This window comes from Cygnus olor, chromosome 2 (assembly GCF_009769625.2).
Source record: "Cygnus olor isolate bCygOlo1 chromosome 2, bCygOlo1.pri.v2, whole genome shotgun sequence".
Lineage (NCBI taxonomy): Eukaryota > Metazoa > Chordata > Aves > Anseriformes > Anatidae > Cygnus > Cygnus olor.
In genome coordinates, this window is record NC_049170.1 from 151740208 (window position 1) to 151760131 (window position 19924).

Consider the following 19924-nt stretch of genomic DNA (forward strand, 5'->3'; position numbering starts at 1 on the left):
TACCAAGTCATTGTTATCATGGTAGAGTGTCTTAATGACATCTTTTAATATGTGGAAATCAACTAAAGTAGAAGGAGATTTTCCCCATGAGCGATTACATGTTTGAAAACCTTTAGTGTATTTTCATGCTACCATTAGAATTATTCTACAGTGATGACTCTTTTGCTCTATCTGTCTACATCCTATTTGTGAAAATTACCTCTAGTAAAATTGAGAGTGAATTAGTCTCTAAACGAGCCATCAAGTGCTAATGAGTAAAATACAGGTTAATAATGACTAGTCCATTTGGGGAAAGAATCTATAAAATATACCAAGTGGGGATATTGCACAAATCCTCTGAAAAATGTATTCTTACAAAGTTCATGTGGAAATATGCGTATTGCCTGAGGGATATAACCCCTTCACTAATGCAATCATTGCAGCTTGCTGTGGAACCTACATTTATGCTATCAACAAGAAGGACATAAAAGCAATGAGATAAGAGAGGAATGGGAAGATGTATCACTGGCTTAAATTGCTGTCGTATACAAATGATTTAAACTGTTGCAAACTGGGACCTGTGCTAGCTCTCATGGTAGTTCTGGGCATGCTGTTTCCAGAAAAAAAAAATAAAAATAAAAAAAAAAAAAATATATATATATATATATACACTAGTGTAAATCTGCTGTCTACAATTGCTTTGCAATGAGAATAAGAATAAAAGAATAAAAGAATAAAAGAATAAAAGAATAAGAATAAGAATAAGAATAAGAATAAGAATAAGAATAAGAATAAGAATAAGAATAAGAATAAGAGTAAGAATAAGAATAAGAATAAGAAAGAATAAGAAACACAGGCAGGTGAAAAATCTAGCAGAAGTCCAGCATGACATTTGAGATCCATTCAAGCCACCCAAAAAGGCTTATGATCCCAATGCATAGCAGTCCTGTTACAAATGCAGGAGAAAGAAATATAGAGTATTGTTCATATGGTTACTCACTTCTCTGTGGTTTCAGGCACAGAACATTAACTTAATATTGACTGAACACCATTAATGTAACAATGCTTGGTGGGGAGATCCAGTATGGGTACCGGTTCTTCTACCTACTGAATAACTGTGAGGTCTGCAGTGAGAAGTATTTGCAGGTAAAAGAAATAAGTATTAGGCAGATACAAGTGCTGCCCAAAAGTGTGATGTCTAAATGTAAGGGTGCAATATTTTACATAAGAGAAGTTCGTTTATTTCAGAATTATGTCTGACTTACAGCTGCTTCTGTGCTGAGCTGAAGGTGACTGGCAGCAAATGGAAATGGCAGTGTGAGATGGGAGACCAACAGACTTATACTCTCTCTTTGCTCAGCAACACTGCAGGGAACACCTCATGAGGCTGATGTAGAAGGTCATGGTAAGCAGTTGCAAAATGTTAATGACTAGAAGAAAGCATAATTCCAGACTGAAAGGTTAGAGAGAACCTTTCATAGGTTCTTTCTAACAGAGAGAACAGAGGGGGCCTTCTAATCTGAGCTTGTTTTGCTTCCTGAATGGGCAAGAGGAGAAAAGGAGAAACTGATAGCAATAGTAACATAAGACAACATGGAGTAAATAGCTACCTTCTGTAGGAAAACATTTCCCCTATTGTTTTTTTCATGATTGTTTGTATTCTATAGTTTAACACTAAGGCCATCAGGACAACCTGTAACTACTGTACGGGCTAACAAGGAAGAAAGGGAATGACATTTTCCACATCGTCCCCTGTTATATGCAGGTGCCTGTTACAGATACCTGCCTATAATGAAGAGTACATTGCAATTCATCTTTCCTTAACCCACATCATCCCTTTACATCCTGATGCAATCCTCAACTTTCTCTGAACACACTCATGGTGTCTTTGCACACTCAACACAAGCGAGAAGTTTGCTGGCTGGCAACTATCTAACTATTGGAGGTGGGTGAACTAGAGCAACTAAAACAGTGTTGACATTTAAAAAATAAAAACAACACTTATTTCTGTGCAGTGCTAAAAAAAATCAGCCCAATTCAGAGGCCAGAAAAAAAAATAGGAAATACCTAAGGAAATATTGAATGAAAGGAAATATTAAATGAAAGAACTACTTTCCAAGTCTGTTAACATAGGGTGGCGTTGGAAATGTTACACTGAGAAGAAAATGTATCAAAACGGATAAAAATGTTGGCTTTCTAATAGACTTTTTGATATCCAGAAGTAATTAAACACTTCATTAATATTTAAAATCTGACCTATGAAATGTCATAGATTAGGGCATGGTTTTGCTCATCCTATCCCCCTTGCCTAAATTGCATTTTAATGGAATTCTGACCTGACTGCCTAGATTTTCCATAAGGATGTTAATTATGAAGTCTAAAATCACGAGAGAGTTAGGATTCTGAACATAGAATCTAATTCTGGGCAGTGTCCATTTGCTCCAGCCTATGTTCAGGACTTGTTTTTATTAAATAGCAATGTAATGTGAGGTTCTTAATTCAGTAGTCTGCTTTACTCTGCAAGTTGTTTGTGACCAGGCTGTTTCTTCTTTTACACACACAAAAAATTCTAATACACCATCCCCCACCTTGATTATTGCTGTTATATCCAGACTTTTCCATCTTATCTTTTTACCTTGGGTCTTTAAAAGATTAAAGATTGCTCATGACTTTTAGATCTTTAAATGCTAATTAACAGGATATCAGAAATCCTGAATTTAACTTCCTGCTCCAAAGCCTAATACTAGTGTTAATGTCTTTTTCATATAGCATTCACAAACAGGTCTTGGACCAGAGCATGTGATCTGGAGAACCCCACCAAGCTTCCAACCACTATACCACAGAGTCATATTATTCCTCTTACCAAGATTTATGTCCCTGACAATTTTGGCTTCTTTTCTGGTACAGTCTCACAAGACAAGTGGGGAAACTTTCTTCACTGACTGCTTTTGTCCTGCTAAGAGAGGTGTGGTTTCACGCACAGTCCTTTCTTTAGCTATTGTTGAGATCTGGGTTCCTGACAGCTTTGCATAATAACTGCATTCTTTTGCAGCAGTAGCATCTTTTGGGATTTTACCTTGTGTCTCAGTATCTTAAATATCTTCATGGGGAAATCGAATCTTTCCCTTTTTTAAGCAAACAATTATTTTTCCTTCTATAAGCTTGCTTTTAAAATAAGGACTTTGATACACTTCAAGCAGATTTTTTTTTTCTTTTCCAGCAGTTTTCACGAAGCTCTCACCATTAATACCACCTGAAGACTAGTCTCCTATAAGTCAAGCAAAACAGTCTGTTGTCCAGTGGAAAAGTGATGGTGATGTAAGCCTTCATACTAGCAACTACTTTTTGTTTTTCTTTTCAGTCTAAGTGCACATTATATCATAGGCCTGCTGTTGCTGCCTTTCAATAGCATGCAAGTCAATGAAATCATTTGAGATCTGTGCAACACCTCTCCCACTCAGCTTGCAAGTAAAGTTCTCCCATTGCCTTTCTCTTTTTAACTTAAAGCTTATATATGGATGTGGGCTGAAATAGAAGTTAGTGAGACCATATTGCTGCTGAGAAGCAAAAAAAACAAGAACAACATTTACCTCTTAAAAACAGATGTTAAAAAGGGGTGTTTACAACAAAGAGTTGACATTAATTTTGACTTGAAATAAACAGGGACTGACTAGAGGAGACCAGATGGATTCTATTAGTAAATGAAAGGCACATATCTATATAAATATAGATATTTTGAATAGAAGTGTCAGTATATTAATATGCTCAGTCACCATTTGTGCCAAAGCAACCTGTCATATGACAGAAAACTGCTTGTACTAGACAGCAAATGAAACCCGCAAAGTAGCTTTTGTTGTTTTCAGAAGAAGAGTTTGCTCAATGTAGGCATTTTCCAGCAACGAAATATAATCACTGCAGCACTGTAACACCCGCATCATGACAGTGTCCATTATGACCTCTAGTTCAGTCCCATCTTCTGAAAACTGAAACAAAATGAAAAAGAAGAACAAAACCAGAAAAGAAACAATGCAAGCTAGAACCTAGAGCTTCTCTATTTCAGTGGACATTTATTACAATTTGCGTAGCAAATAATTCAGCTACCAAGACCCAGCTACCTTGTGCTCCAGGCTGGAGTCTTTAAACATCAGTGAAAAAGGCTTGATATGCTCTCTTCTCAATTTATCGCCACTCCGTAAGTCGATGGTGTGCTCTATTCGCTTGTTAATTTCCTCAGGCCCAGACTGGACATGCAAAGCTTGTGCAAGATGGTTTGGAAGCAGATTTATTGAATTTCTTGTTAGGGCAGCCAGAGTCTAGGGGAAAGCACATGCAAACAGAATAAACCTGCTGGTCCCCTTGTGTTAAAATGCAATGTTTTAGATCATGTTGCATTGCAAACCATTACAGCATTCCATGCAATTCATTTGATGAAATCTACAGAATTGTAAAATAATATGTCTGTTCCACTAAACACATACAGTAGATTAAGGGGAGTACTTTAATGTCTGGTTTAAACAGACTACGAGGTTTGCTGTTGTACTGAATATTAGGAATACAATCTCCTTTCCAGATTCTGACACACAATCATTAGAGCATGCATAAGTTGAGTACACACCAAAATCACAACGGAGTATTGAACTCAATGGTGTGTTTTCACAACTTAGAATGGAAGCTACAGAAACAGAAGACACAAACAAAACAGGAGTAACAATGTTTTTCTTGGTCTTAAAGTTACTGGATGTGTGTAGTTAAGGAACAGATCAATTGGGCAGGAGTGAAGAAGGTGCATTTATGGTTACTTCAGCATGGCTTTTCGGATAATATGTTCTTCTTCACTACTGGTATATTTTAGCCAGTCAGGATTACAGTTATGCTATATGATTTAATGTAACTGTAATTCATATTATTTAAATATATAAATATATTATCTCAATTGCTTTATTCCTTTGATATTTCATTGACATATCAAAAAAAAAAAAAAGTCCCTTGCACGGCTTTGCAAATGAAAGTTAGTGGAGGTAGTACAAAGGATGTTTCACCTTCAGGAAAGAAGTAGAGTTTGCTTTCATAAAAATAACTCAATCCAGTTTTATGGTACCATTTTGTGACACAAACTACAGGGAAGGCGCAGGCTGAATGGGAAAATAATCTCTACTACCTGTGATATTCCCAAGTGTTGAGACATGTTAATGAATGGAAAGGATATAAACCTTCATACATCACAGCATAAAATACAAATTATGGAAAAACAATATACTTTTGCTTTAGGAAATTTATCCTATAGCTCCTTGCTGGAAAAGATCCTCACTATTTCTTACAAGTCATTGTTGTGAAAAGGAAGTTGGGATGGATTTATCACTGCATTTCTCTGGAAAGCCAATTCTTTTGGATCACAGGATTATGTATAGATAATGAGATAAGGAGGTTTCCCTCATTCTTAAAGTATAGTCAGCAGTTAACTTTTAATGAAACTTGGAGATCGCATTAAAACACAGATAAGGGTCTCTGGTACTTGCTGTCAAACACTAATTTACAACTTTCTTTGCAGTCCTAAAATAAAGTCCAGGGACTCCATAGTCATGGATAATGTCTAGTTTTCTCATATTTCATTTTTTAAAGATGTAATTAAGAGTCCAATATATAGGCAGAAAAGGATATCACGACTGAAATCATCTGCCTATTGAAGTGAAAAGCGATCTTCTTGCTTGCTTTAGTAGACAAAAGGCTTCAATCATAAATGTTTGGCAAGTCTCTACTCCAGTTTCCCCATCATCCCTCCAGAAAAACAGTATCATCAACATTTTGGGAAAAAAAATCAAGGAAACTGATACTAAAGTTTCTCTTTTTATAATAATATTTCAGATATGCCTCAAACCATATCTTAATTAAGTTGATAATTAATTTGATAGCTCCAAGATTAGAGCCAAAACCCAGGGAAACAATCCATTGAGTCAATACTGTATTGCTACACATTAAAGCACTGCTTAATTTAGCTATTCCTATCTCTTTTAAACTGGGTATTGCAGGAAAGTTATTATCAGTTTCTGGGGATGAAATCTCAAAAGAGGATCTGAAGTCACTGTTAAAGGACAGGATCATATCAAATGCTGTTGTGTGCATTAATTTCTGAGAACTCATATTACTATATCTGCATTGGAAATGAGGGTGGAGAAGGTCCCTAATGTTTTAGTTGGGTACTGTGTTTTATTTACATAAAGTGGATGTTCTCAATTCATTCTGTTAAGTGACTATTTTTTCTTCAAATTATCTTTTAAAATTTGATTAATATGAAGAACAGTTTTCTTGCTGAATGTATGAACTGGTTTACAATTTGTAGCAGATGAACATGCCATAATGTCAAGAGCATGGCAACAGTCAATAGTACTGGTGCAAAATTGACTCTGAAGTTGTATTTATTTTCAGAGGAAAACAAGAAAATTCATATTTGAGTTTAGTAGAACATCTCCCTTATACCCATACACGCACTTAAGACAAATGCTTCCCAGTAATTAGTAATAACAATAAAGCAAAATATCATGCAAATTATTGGCCAAGAATATCTTCTAACCATACTTTGTCTCTGCAGCCCTGTCTTCATTCTGTATTTTTAAGACTGTGCTTTCCCTAGGTAAAGAAATATTGGTTCTCCTTGCTACCTCTTCTACACTTTTATGAACAGCTGTGCGAATAATAGTTGTGAATCCTACAATAGTCTTTTGAGCTTTCCTGATGCTGATGATAACCATTTGTTGTACAAAACATGTACAGAGTTCTTTTAGGCAACCCCCCCACCAAACTTGAATCTGAGTATAAACAATAGAATGAATTAAAAGCAAACAAAGAAATAGAGAAATCCACCCTACTAATCCATCCTATTTAGAAATATTTTACAAAAAAATAAAATAAAAAAGGTAGCTAGGATTAGTTTTTTCCTCCTTCCCATAAAGCTGTTATTTAATAAATCCAATCATCCTGAGTTGAGAAAGAAGGGAAATTTATAACCAATGATATTTATAAAACTCTAGGTAAGCTTTACATTATTATTATTTTTATTATTATTATTGTTATTATTATTATTATTATCATCATCATCATCATCATCATCATCATCATCATCATCATATATCAAACACCAGATCTTAGAGGTAAATGGGGAAATACAAGCTCACATGTTTAGATAGATTGGGGGGGGATGGGGGAGCAGGTAGGATTTGGTTCAGGAGGAAGACATTTAAGTGAATATGCCTAGGTGTTTGGTGTCTAAGCATCTATTAGTAACAGTACATACCCTGGATACGTTCAGTTGCCCAATCAAGTGCAGTAATTGAATTGTCAGCTGAGATGTCCTAGGTTATCCTGGAAAGCAATCTAGAGCTAGGAGATTTGACGCAGGACCTACTGAAGTCCCACACACTGTTGGTCTGGGTGGGAACCAGCTGAAGTGTGCTAGGGTATCTCAAACTGCAATAGATAGCCACAGTTAAGAAGCTGTATGAAGATCTTACTCCACATGGTGAAGCCTAGTGAACTGTTCAGATAATGCACTAGTTGGGACATTCAATTGTTTCAGCTTGGGTGATTAGCAGTATACGAGACATCACAGTCTCTTGCCTGGTTTTATCAGATAGTCCAGATGATCACGTCTTTTATAAATCCCTTGTATCACATCCATGCATGTGGATGGCATCCTGGAGTACCTCAAAGAGCAGTAGACCTTTACAGTTAGGAACTGAGCTCTGTGGGATATTGATACCTGAGACAGTCAGTAGACAAAAATGGAGGTGCTTTGGTTTTGAACTGAATTCTATCCTGTTTATACTTCGCTGGCTTGGAATTCATTATGTTTTTGTTTTCTTTATTGCTGGTTTTTTTTTTTTTTTTATGTCTTTCTTTCTTTCTTTCTTTCTTTCTTTCTTTCTTTCTTTCTTTCTTTTTTCTTTCTTTCTTTCTTTTTTCTTTCTTTCCTTCTTTCCTTCTTTCCTTCCTTCCTTCCTTCTTCCTTCCTTCCTTCATTTTTTTATTTTTTTTTTTATTTTTATAACTGCTAAGTCATTGCAGCCATTACTAAGATATGCTTACTAAAACACAGACATTTTAATTTACTTTTATCTAATTCACATCATTACAGCCCCATTAGGTGCCTCTAATACCACATCTAATCACCATATTTTGGAAGGCCCTCTGGAAGGCCCAAAGAAGAAATCCAACTCTGTTCTCTTAACATAAAATAACTGCTGTCTGGCTTTCCCTGCTTTAGAAAAGAAACCCAGACACCTATTTCAAAAACAGAAAGCTCCTTCCATATCAGCCATGGTCTGAATTTCCAAGCAGACACTTGCATCCTTGGCTTACCTCACAACCACAGCTAAGGCACGTGGTTGTGACAGCACTGTAGATCCTTACATCTTTTGTTAAATGTCTATGAATGTGTAAATAAAGAGTGGTTATTCTGTTCCTCACTCATATCAAGACACTTTCAATTCACTGACTTAGGCTGCCCTCAGGTTGCCTCATACTAAGTGAGGCTGGGGTAAAGAATATGCATGACAGTGAATTTGAGTTTGGGCAAGAGAGCTCACCAGACAGTCTGCCATTTCATATACTTCTCAACATAACTACAGCTAAAAGTAAGCTAAACGTGAATAGAGTTACTCAAATTTTGTAATAACTTATATGAGGTAATGAAATCTTTTAAGTGTTATTGGCAAATATTCAAATGTATCGAGTGACATTGTTAGGTTGCTGCTACTTGGATTCTCAACATCTGTTGCTATCAGTGCCTTTTAGGCTGCATAATTACAGTTATTAAACAGTTATCTTGTCCAAGGCTGACATGCCTCTGAAAAAAAGCTACTATATCCTAGTATGATTTAAATTTATCTGATTTTTGAGCTGAAATACATTATTTGTGAGCAGTAATGACTATTCTCTCAACTTTAAAATTAAAAATTACATAATATAGTCACACCTGAAATAGTAGATTTTTTAAAGCTAATGTTCACCCAAAAGTTTATTGTAAAACTGTGTAATATAAAATTCTAGTTGCTTCCAGTACAGAATCAGTTCTGTTCTGTTCTGTTCTGTTCTGTTCTGTTCTATTCTATTCTATTCTATCCTATTCTTAAAAAAAAAGTGAAAAACAATTCTAGATATGGATCATTTGTTGCCATAAGACAAACATCTTTGTAAGACAACAGTTTAGCTATGCTTATTTCAATGATTTTCATCAACTTTTTACTAGTTCATTAGGTGAGAGTTTTTTCAATAGTAGAATGGAAAAAATAACCCTCTATTTTATTTATCTTTTTTGTTAGTATCAGGGTCAGATTTAGCTGAAAAAAATAACAGTGAAATGATAGCCTATTCTACATAGATTTTTTTTGACTACAGAAATGGTAATGTCTTAAAGTGAAAGGAGAAAGAGAGACATCAGAAGGTAGGTACAGCAGCATGCATTCATACCTCTGTTCCTAATGAAATGAGAAACTAGAGGGAGCTCAACAAAATACAGAGAATACTAAAAGGCAGTGTACATACAGATACATGGATGTACAGAACATAAATAAAGCAGGTGTTTTATATCACAGAAAACTTCAATTCACTTTGAAGAGATGAAGACACCACCATGGACTGATTGATTGTGAAGGCTTCTCACTTCAGACCAGATTTGCAAGAAGCAGAAGACAGTTGACAGAAAGACCTGCACACAGTGCTTGAAGTTCAACAGACTGTGAAGACAAGTAGGACTAAGGATGTGCAGCAGAAGAAAGGATATATCATGTCATTACAGATCACTCAGAAAAAATATAATGTAAACGTAGTCGACCTTGTTTCATAAAGACTCATCAATCTTTCAAATGCAGTGAAAACAGAGGTGTCTGAGGGCATTTTAACCTTTCCAGCTTCAACTCCTTTAAGTAAGCAGACTTCACAAGTAATTTCTGTGACTGTATAAGAATTGCTGGTTCCTAAGGTGCTAGCAGTTAGTGTTGTAATGCTTTTGGAAAAGGTCTGATTGGGAACAGTTTTCATTGTTTCATATTTCTGTCAAACTAGTCATGACTTTAGGCTCTAACTCACTTGCTATTGAACCTTATTTAAGTCTTAGAATCAGTCTTTCAATTTTTTTTATTTTTTTTTAAGGAAAGGAGAGGAAAGGAGAGGAAAAGGAGAGGAGAGGAGAGGAGAGGAGGAGAGGAGAGGAGAGGAGAGGAGAGGAGGAGGAGAGGAGAGGAGAGGAGGAGAAGAGAGGACAAGAGGGGAGGGAAGGGGAGGAAAGGAAAGGAAAGGAAAGGAAAGGAAAGGAAAGGAAAGGAAAGGAAAGGAAAGGAAAGAAAGGAAAGGAAAGGAAAGGAAAGGAAAGGAAAGGAAAGGAAAGGAAAAAAGGACAAAATGCTTTAACAAGGTGCTTTTTTTTATTTTTTTATTATTTTTTTTTTTTTTTAGGTAGATCTGTTTTCTTTCCCTTACATATCAATAACTTACACTATGTTTTTTCCTCTGTCAGAATGTCCACACACATATCCTTTTACTTTGATGGCAGTACAATGAAGCTGTGCAGTGAGATTCATACTTTGACTAGAATATCCCAGCTAGTCTGGTTAAATTAGATTAACTTTTAATGTACTTCTTTAAGGACTGGTTCAATTAAAACTAAGTTGTATAGTATTACATTTCAGTTGGAGAAAAAAGAAAAAAAAAAAAAGGAGAAGAAAGAAAATACCTGTGCTCCTGGAATTTCCCCAATTTACGCATATTTCTGCCCTGAAACAATTTGTTTAATCATCTGCTCTTACAGTATATGTTAGAGAAAAGGTTAAAGATGAATTTGTTTTCTCTGAGGCTTCCATTATTTAAATGCACTCAAGCACGCATTCATACTCAATGATACTAAAGGAAGTTTGACTTACGTTCTGTTTTCCCACTATGTTATCAAATGGAAGTTCAGGGCTCCATGATCCTTCGGTAAATGTTGCCCCACTGTTTCTCCTGTCGGAGGAGCTGACAGCCTCTTTCACAATATCTTCAGGCAAAGCCAACAGACTCTCCTCAGGCTGTTTAATTAAATACGTCTCAATGTTATGTTTTCTCAAGAATTCATTGCGTTCTTTGCCATGCCCTTCTTCAACTTTATAATCCCCATTGAGGCAGTCCAGAGTGGCCTTGGAGATGTGGATTCTCCTGTATAAGTGAAATAAGTAGTAGCAAATACTGATTGTGCTCTAGTATAACTAGGTAGCAAGGAGTTTTATGGACTCTGCACCATTTTTATATGATAGATAAATAAAAGTGTTAGAGTTGTTTATGGTGATTTCTATAAAGAAAATGAAATAATGTATTCAACAAACGATGATTTGGGGATAAATACTGTCAAAGCACATTCTCATCAATATGATCTCATGAATGCACAAAATCTTGTCCCAGGAAAAACAATTTGATATTAATATCTGATGCCTTTGTTCACAGTAATAGTTTAATAAGAGATCTTCCTGAGTGAAATGTTATTCAAAATAAATCAAAATTACCACTTCGTGTAGATGGTCAGAGGAAAATAAATGTTATATATTAGAGCAGCTTGTGTGAAAGTGCTTTAATTTTCTTCAGTTAGCTGAGGTAGCTTAGACTATTTAAATTAGCAGTCATTGTATCTGAAGTGAATTAGGGAATAATTATGCAAACTGATCATGTACTAGACAGGTGAGGTGATAATTTCTGGTACGACTAAGTGGTGAGTTAAAAGCTTTTGCAAAAGTGGATCTAATGAATCCAAGAGATGACATATGAACAGCAGAAATTTTGCAAAAATGTAATAGGTCTTTGAATGTCTTAAAACGAAACCAGGAGGTGTTTGGTGTTGATTTTCTTCATCATAGTTATGATTACTTGAGAAGGACAGAAATAAGGTAAATTAAAAAAAAAAAAGTTTCTTATTTCTAGTTTTAAGAAATCTTCAGCCACCTATATGTTGGATAAATTGAAGACACCTCTGAAACACATGGTTTGCACAGTTATTATATTATATTGCATGGTTAGCCATGCAATACTTTACAAAACAACATCATAAATGCAACATGAGGAGATATTCATTAGATATTTAGCTAACTGAAAAATAAATGTACTGTCTCTTTACTTTAAAACTGTCTCAGTTTTTAAACTTTGGATTCATAGCACTTTTTGAAAGTCAGGCTTGCAGACAGATTTCTAAAATTCAGAGTTAGCTAAAATTCATCATTTCTTGATGGCATGTGCTGAGGCATTTTTCTCAGGCACTGCAAATTGGTTGGCTTGACTGAAGGAAATGGTCCTAGTACATCCCCTGGGAACTTTTTTTTCTGGAACTAAAAAGAATGCCTCTATACTACTATAAGAACAAAATATTACTGGATTGAAAGGGTTGTGAACACCTGTATAAGGTGCAGGTATTGCCAGAAGAATCAATTGCTGATTGTCTTTAATCATAGTGAAAAACCCAGGAGTATCAGAACCTGGCACAAACTGGGCCTATGTGGAATATTAAACACCAGTCTACAATTAAAAGATCAAAAAATTATAGCTTAGCCATTTTTTAACTTGTTTCAGCTTCTCACTGAAGTCAATGTAGGTTCTGTACAACTTTCACTATCTGAAGTCATGCTGTTATGATGTTCACAGAGATTAGTACACTTGTAATCAAATCTCAGTAAAACCGACAGAAAAAAAAAGAAAAAGAAAAAAAAAAAAAAAAAAAAAAAAAAGAAAAAGAATACCCTTTCTCAAATATAAGCAAATTTTGCCCTGGACTTTAAAAACAGATTATATATCTTAGAAAGATAATGCATTTCCTATCTCTTACAATAGGCTAAATCGATTGAAGTAAACTACTAATTAAAAAAAAGGGGGGGGGGAGGGGTGAAAAAGAAAATGATACATTAGTTGCCAGGGTGACTATCTGTGTAGTGAGTTTCAACCTAATATAATTTCAGAAGATTGTATTATAAAGTCCTGAAATATGGATTTTATAATGGAAATGATAACAGCTTTAACTAGAGTATGGAACCGGCTATTGATGTAATACTCTTAAGTGGACCAAATACTAATAAAGAGTTGCTAGATTAAAAATACTTTGGGTTTCACCTTTTCTACAACTTACTTAAAAATAAAACAAAAGAAAAAAAAAAAAGAAAACAAAATAAAATAAAATAAAAATAAATAAAATAACAAAACAAAATAAAATAAATAAATAAATAAAATAAAATAAAATAAAATATATAATGGAGAGTCCCCTAATTTCATACAAATTCAGCAAATTGTGAAACTGAGCACCGAAGCCAAAAAGTATCATCTATCCTACTGTTGAAAACATATCAGGCCTAAAGCTTTAAATAATACCTGTCAATGATGCATCCTGGAATATTAATTATTAGCTAAGTTTTATGACAATTCAATACAAAAGATTAATACTTAGATGTACCAGGAGAAGAAAATTAGAAGATGGGAACCTGGCAGAAGAATGTTTCTTAAATAACATTGTTCAGTCTTATAGGGGGAGAAGTAAGAAGAGGCTGAAGTGACCTTAACTGCTCTAGGAAATCTACTCTGTGCACCAGGAAATCAGACTTCAGTCTGATGTAAATCACTGCTTTGAGAGACTTAGTGAACTGCTGTCACGTACAGGTTTTATTCTGTTAGCAAATGGATATGCAAGAGTGGAAATTACTTTGCTCCAATAGACTGCAACTTAGTTGGGCATTTTATTGACACCAGCAAGGTGGTGCGTTCTCTGGGTTATTCATTAATAGCTGTATTACTTGTATGAATTAACAGCAATAAACTACACTTTTTGCTGGCATGGATGATGAATGGTAGATAATTGTTTTGCTCATGTTAACAAAGCAGCTTATGACCTTTCTTAGTCATCTGGAGCTCTCACGGGATAAGCATCAGGGAAAGTTTTTTTTTCTTTTTCTTTTTTTTCTTTTTTTCTGTAGTTTTATACACTGGTGACACATGCAGAGCATAGAACTTGTTTTCAGAGAATGAATAGTTTCATTTTCTGCTGCTTCTAATAATACATATTAGCCTAGTGGTCTACTATGGGGAACAGTGGATGAAGCCCACATTTCTGTTGCCAGAAGTTGCATCATTGTATGGGATCTTTATCTATATGTTTCATCAATGGAAGAGATAACTGAAAGTGCATAGAGGATTCCCACAACCACTACTATTGCTTCAAATTTAGGGTCTGCAATTTCCAAACTGCAGTGAGATAAAGTTCATGTCAGGCAAAAATAATATTTTATCCTCCAGGTGAATTAGCCACCACAGATGAAAAACTAAGCAGGTGGATGGAGAGCTTTGTATTTTCACATACATAAATAGCTGTGCATAAATACCTCAAAACATCTACCAAAGCATTAAATTACTTAGAAGAGTTCCATAGGACTTGAAGAATGGCATGCAGCTGTGACAGGGGAGAGTGAGGCTGGGTATTAGGAACAGGCTCTTTACCGAGAGGATGGTCAGACACTGGGACAGGCTCCCCAGGGCAGCGATCACAGCACCGAGCCTGACAGGGTTCAAGGAGCATTTGGACAACACTCTCAGACACATGCTCTGATTTTTGGGGGTCCTGTGTGGAGCCAGGGGTTAGACTCGGTGATCCTTCTGGGTCCCTTCCAACTTGGGGTATTCTATGATTCTATGAGCCTGCTATCCATAACTCCTTGCTATTAGCCATATCAACCTATGAAGACATAACTCTTCCCATACTTTGTGCATTATGAAATAAAGTAAATTACATTACTGTGCCTCACAGCAGCAGAATGAAGCTTGGAGAAACTCAGGAATGGTCAACACCTAACTGGGAAATTTGAGCTATCCCTGTGTACCAGATCATCTGAATACAACCATTGACCATCGTCATGAAATCTTAGCTGAAAAAGGAAAAAAAAAATATTTTTGTCTTTGCCAAAACTCCTGCAAGTGGACCATTTCTACAATGTTTCTGCTTCACAAATCCTTGCCAATCACAAAATAGAAATAAAATAAAATAAAAAATAAACAAAGAAACCCAAGAAGTCATAGCTGATGGAATAATGGAAAGACACTTAATCTGTTGGAAATGTGAATAGTGTACGGTGTTGACAATGTTTTCTGACTGTGGGAAATACATGTTGCCTTACCCAGGAATTCCACCAGACTCAAGTTTGTTTGCAATATCCACATCCCATGACCAGACATCAAACTGCCACTTTCGCAGGCCCAGCACTCCACACAGAACTGATCCTGAATGTATCCCTATTCTCATGTCAATGTCATGCTTCGTTCTTGACCTAACGTATCTGTTAAACAAAACAAAAACAAACAAACAAACAAAAACCAGACTCATGAAAGTATATGCCACATTTTTCATATCTTTTAGAAAAAAAATACAATGTAAAATACAATATCAATTTGGTATAAACAACCACTTAGTCTGCAAAATGAAGAGCTATTTTTTTAGGTAGGCAAGTACAGGTAGTGATAAAATGACTGTAAAAGCCGGATTATCATTAAGTGCTTAATTGTATGCATGATTCAGTGGCACACATATTACTCCTATCAGACAGAAAGGGAAAGATAGGGAGAGAAAAACATGTCTGAATGAAAGGATTTGTTGAACTCATTCAGTCCATTAGCTTAGAATTATAAAAGAGCAATCAACAACATGAAAAAAACCTACTATAATCAAATGTGTATATACTTTTATATTCTATTCTATTTTTGAATAATCTTCAAAATTTGATTTATTTATTTATTTATTTATTTATTGGACTAAAACTTTCTAGAGTTACTCTTTGTCCAAAGGTGAATTATTTGCAGTAGATTTGGCCAGAATATTATTTGCTTTGTTATGATAATGATATGATTGGAAAATAAGTTGTTTCCATTCAATGTGATGGTAAAGACCATTTCACTGCTCAAAAATAGAAACACAGAAACATTTGTCAACAGCCTCAGAAGAGGGACTTTGTCCCAACACAGTTTCAGTTAATATATCTGTGGGCTATAAGGGGAATTTCATTGTTTTAAAACAATATCTTCCTTTTCTGATACAAGAAAACACATATTCACAGCTACAGTCACTTTAAAAGTATCTTAAACCTAGGACTGCTTCTTCCAAGTCTGTGTTGGGATAGTCCAGCACATCACCATAAGAAACTCACAACTAAGATGATTGATCCATTGAGGTGACAAAGAGAAAGATTTTCCAGTCCTACCTGAGTGACAACAATTATTTGCACAGAAAATACTGTTAGAGCTAGTGTTCATTAATATTTGAATAGCTTGCTCAGGTTCGGAAAAGCGTGTTACTGTTGGTCTACAAACAAGACAGCTATTTCTCTGTAAAGAGTCCCAGTCACCGAAGTCAAAAGAAGGGCAGCAAGGTCACACAACAGAGAAGATAAAGAATAAACAGCTCTGTTTCATAACTCTGGAGCTAACTACCATTGCTTCAGATGCCTCAGTCATGACCTTGACAGACCCTCTCTAGAGGAGAAAATTGCTTACTGAATTCAATACTTGGCCTTTTGTTATTGCAACAGGGGGACCAATTCAGTGTGTGAAACAAATAATGAAATAACAGTTTTAAAATGGAGAGAAATCAGTCACACAAAAATGTGAGGAATTGAAAATAAACAATTAATCTTTATTTCCCTTTCCTGCATAATCCAAAACCTTGGAGAAAAGCATGCATATGATGTCCCAATGCAGTTACTTGTGTACCAGAGAAGACCTTTTCATCATATCAGGAAGCTAACATATTTCAGGTATTTAAAGAAACAGATTTACACAAAGTTAATTACAAGCTAATAAAAGAAGAAGCTTTGGGAAGGAATTTATCCATGTTTAGATAGTCTGTGTGTATAGTTTTCATCTACATATTTCTTTGTTTTGCAATCAAGAAGGCTTGAAATATGAAAATTTAACACAATCACCTAACTCTGGAAGACAGGACTTGAAAACAAATCTTTCACGTTGAAGAAGTGCCTTAAGTATTATGAGAACAATTAAGAGAATTAAGAACACTGCAATTTTTAATGTGTTGTAGAGAATTTTTTATAGATATACTACAAAAACGTCTAAACTAACACTCATAACTGTCAGAGGTATTATCACACAATTCCCCACGCAATAGTTTCCCCAGTCTGCCTTTTTTTTTGGTTCAAGCCAAAATAATTATTTCTCATTTTATGTCTGATTTCTCTATCTTGAAATAATAAGCTAATTGGATTCAGAGAAGTAATTGAGCAAAAAGATTTTAAATGGAAAATGCACACAATAAGAGGACCTCAAGTTTATTAAAATAGGCTAATAGCGTGTGTATATATGTATACTCTTTCTCTACATATATATACTCTCTTTTAGACTGTTAAATTTTAAATACGATAGTACTTAATTATTAGTAAATAATGTCATTTATTTTAAATACTGTAAATTATATCCCTATATCTGTACATTGTATGGGAATTAATGCACACGTCTCATTAGAGAGACCTGGTATAAACAATGGTGCAACTGAGTAATACATCCCTCTGTTTCCTGAATGTTGACTAATAGTTGTTGGATTTTAACATTTCCTTTTTTTCATAAAAAAAATGATATCCTGAGAAAACTTCAATCAGCCACATAGGACTTTTGCATTTGTTCAAAGCTTCACGTAGCTCTGCTGTCCATGCTGCCTCCTGCATGACACTGTCTATGTGAGGCCCTATCCCCTCTTGTCTCATCTGTTGTCTTTCACAGCTTCCCAGCAACTTTTCCATGTGTGCTGCCGAGGTGATAGTTGATCTCAGCTCTTCACCTGTGGTCAGTGGGGATTTGGCTGCCTGCCTGCATCCTTTGACTGAGGGCTGTTGTTTGTTTCTGTCTGCTCTGGTGTTGGTGCACCTGCAGGGCCCTATCGTCATGTCCTTCTCTTACTTGCCGTTCACAGCAGTATGCTCTTACATTGATAGGTAGGAAACTAATTGCATAAAGGGACCTGATTGAATTGAGCCACAGGCAGTCGGAGATATATTTAAACAGACTGTCCAGAACATGAATCAAACCATGATGGAGGTTTGGTCCTGCTTCTGTTGCTTTGCTATTTGCAAGACCAAGAACAGAGCTGTTGAGAACATTTGTGGAGATGTTATATTCCTGCAAACTTTTGTTGTAAGGTTTTAATGTGAATAAAGAAGAAATAGTTGTGGTTGAAAGGAGAGGTGATTGATTAGTATGTAAAAAGCCACTTTATTTATTTATTTATTTATTTATTTATTTTTAATGTGGGTTGAAGCATTTCTGAATTACATAAAGAAGGGGACTTCACCTGAGTTGTCTCCATAGCCAAATCCAACTCCCTAACAGCCAGACTGTCACTTACTGTGTAGTCTTGTTTATACAGTGCTACAGGACAAAAGCAATTAAAGTTTTGAGACTACAAAAGTTGGGTTATCTTACTCAGTAGAGCTAGTTCTCATTTATTCAGAAGAAAGAAAAAAACTTCTCATAATAACTGCATAATAGATATTGAAATAAGTTTTTCTCTTTGCATATGTTCATGTTCCGCATCCTCTAGTTCTTCTGACTCTTAAATTTATTCAAATATCAATTAAGTTTCTGATTAAAAAAAAAAAAAGCAAAAAGCAAAAAAAAGTATTTGCTTCAACTGTTTTAAAGGTTTTCTGCAAATATTTTCAAAAGGCCTATACATGAAGCTGAATTATTGATACTCTACAAAGCAACCTAACAAGCTATGAGATATCTTATTCAGGACATTGAAATTTTGGTTTGAATTTGATGCTATTCATGCCATATCTCATTTCAGTCAAGTTGGTGATAAAAAATTCATTGATTTTACTTAGATCTTGGCATTTCCCTCTGGTCAGCTCCATTGATGGATTTATTTATTTATTTATTTATTTATTTGTGCTTCTAATCTGAGGCTCTCCTATTTGCATATAGAAGGTAAGCAAAAAGTCACAGATCTGCTTTTCAACCTTTTCTGACGCTGCCAGAAAACGGAATGTCCTGGAACTCATGCCTTGCAGGTTCAGACAGTGACACACCATCCACACCTGTGCTAATCAGTGTAACTGTGCAAGGCTCTGTCTACCAACTGAGATATTTAAAACAGCCCCAGCATGTTTTCTTCCTGGCCGACTAGCTCTCCTGCAGGTTCAGGAGTTAGTGTGTGATATCTGTCAAGACATAGCCATTACTGTCTTAATGCACTTTTAACAGGAATAGGAAGACTGTGCTTTCTAAACTAAACAAGGGTTATAGGTGACCCTGCTTTGAGCAGAAAGTGGGACTAGCAATCAGTCTCCTGTAGTCCTCTCCAAACTGAACTGTCCTCTGATCCTAAGGTTCAATCACATAGAAAAATTTTTGGTTGGACCTAACAGATTTGTGGCATTTTCCTAAAAGAACTCAAATGCTTTTTGGTACTGACATGAGACAGTAGGAGGTTATCTGAGGTGAGTGCTCTCTTTGGTGTGATTCTTAGAGCTGTGTCATCCTTGCAAACCAGACATTAAAAAAGCTAGGTAACAGGGTGCACTAAACTAAAGGTTCAAAGAATACAGCTAAGGTACTATGACTCACAGGATATAACACTTTGTAGATTGACTTTCCAAGCACTGAATTTACAATTTAAGGCAGATATTATCCCATGAAGACAGTTTAAAAGGGTGGGTCTACCTTGGAATTAGGGCTGGATTCCAGTGCCAGTAACAACTGTTATCTGAAGAAGTTTCATATTATCAGACTTCATGATTGTAAATGACTTGCTCTGAGCTCAGAATGATACTATAGCAACATGGACAGAGTTAAACTACTGCCGTATTCCTCTTTTTTATGTCTGCCTTCTCTGAGAGGCAGGAAAGAAACATGAGGGACTATAAATTTATTAGAAATCTGCTTTGTCATTTGAAAATTA

General features: G+C 35.5%; 1 protein-coding gene across 2 annotated transcripts in view; it reads right to left on the reverse strand.

Moving 5' to 3' along the window:
- The window catches only part of ADCY8 (adenylate cyclase 8), a 127980-nt gene that overhangs the window by 40259 nt on the left and 67797 nt on the right, over positions 1–19924 (reverse strand). The window contains exons 6-8 of one of the 2 annotated variants that reach the window (XM_040547185.1): positions 15141–15299; positions 10890–11160; positions 4095–4292 (exon numbers count right to left, since the gene is read on the reverse strand). In XM_040547185.1, coding sequence (XP_040403119.1) covers positions 4095–4292; positions 10890–11160; positions 15141–15299 — 628 coding nt within the window. The remainder of the gene's footprint in view (positions 1–4094; positions 4293–10889; positions 11161–15140; positions 15300–19924) is intronic. The other variant, XM_040547186.1, reaches the window with a different exon arrangement.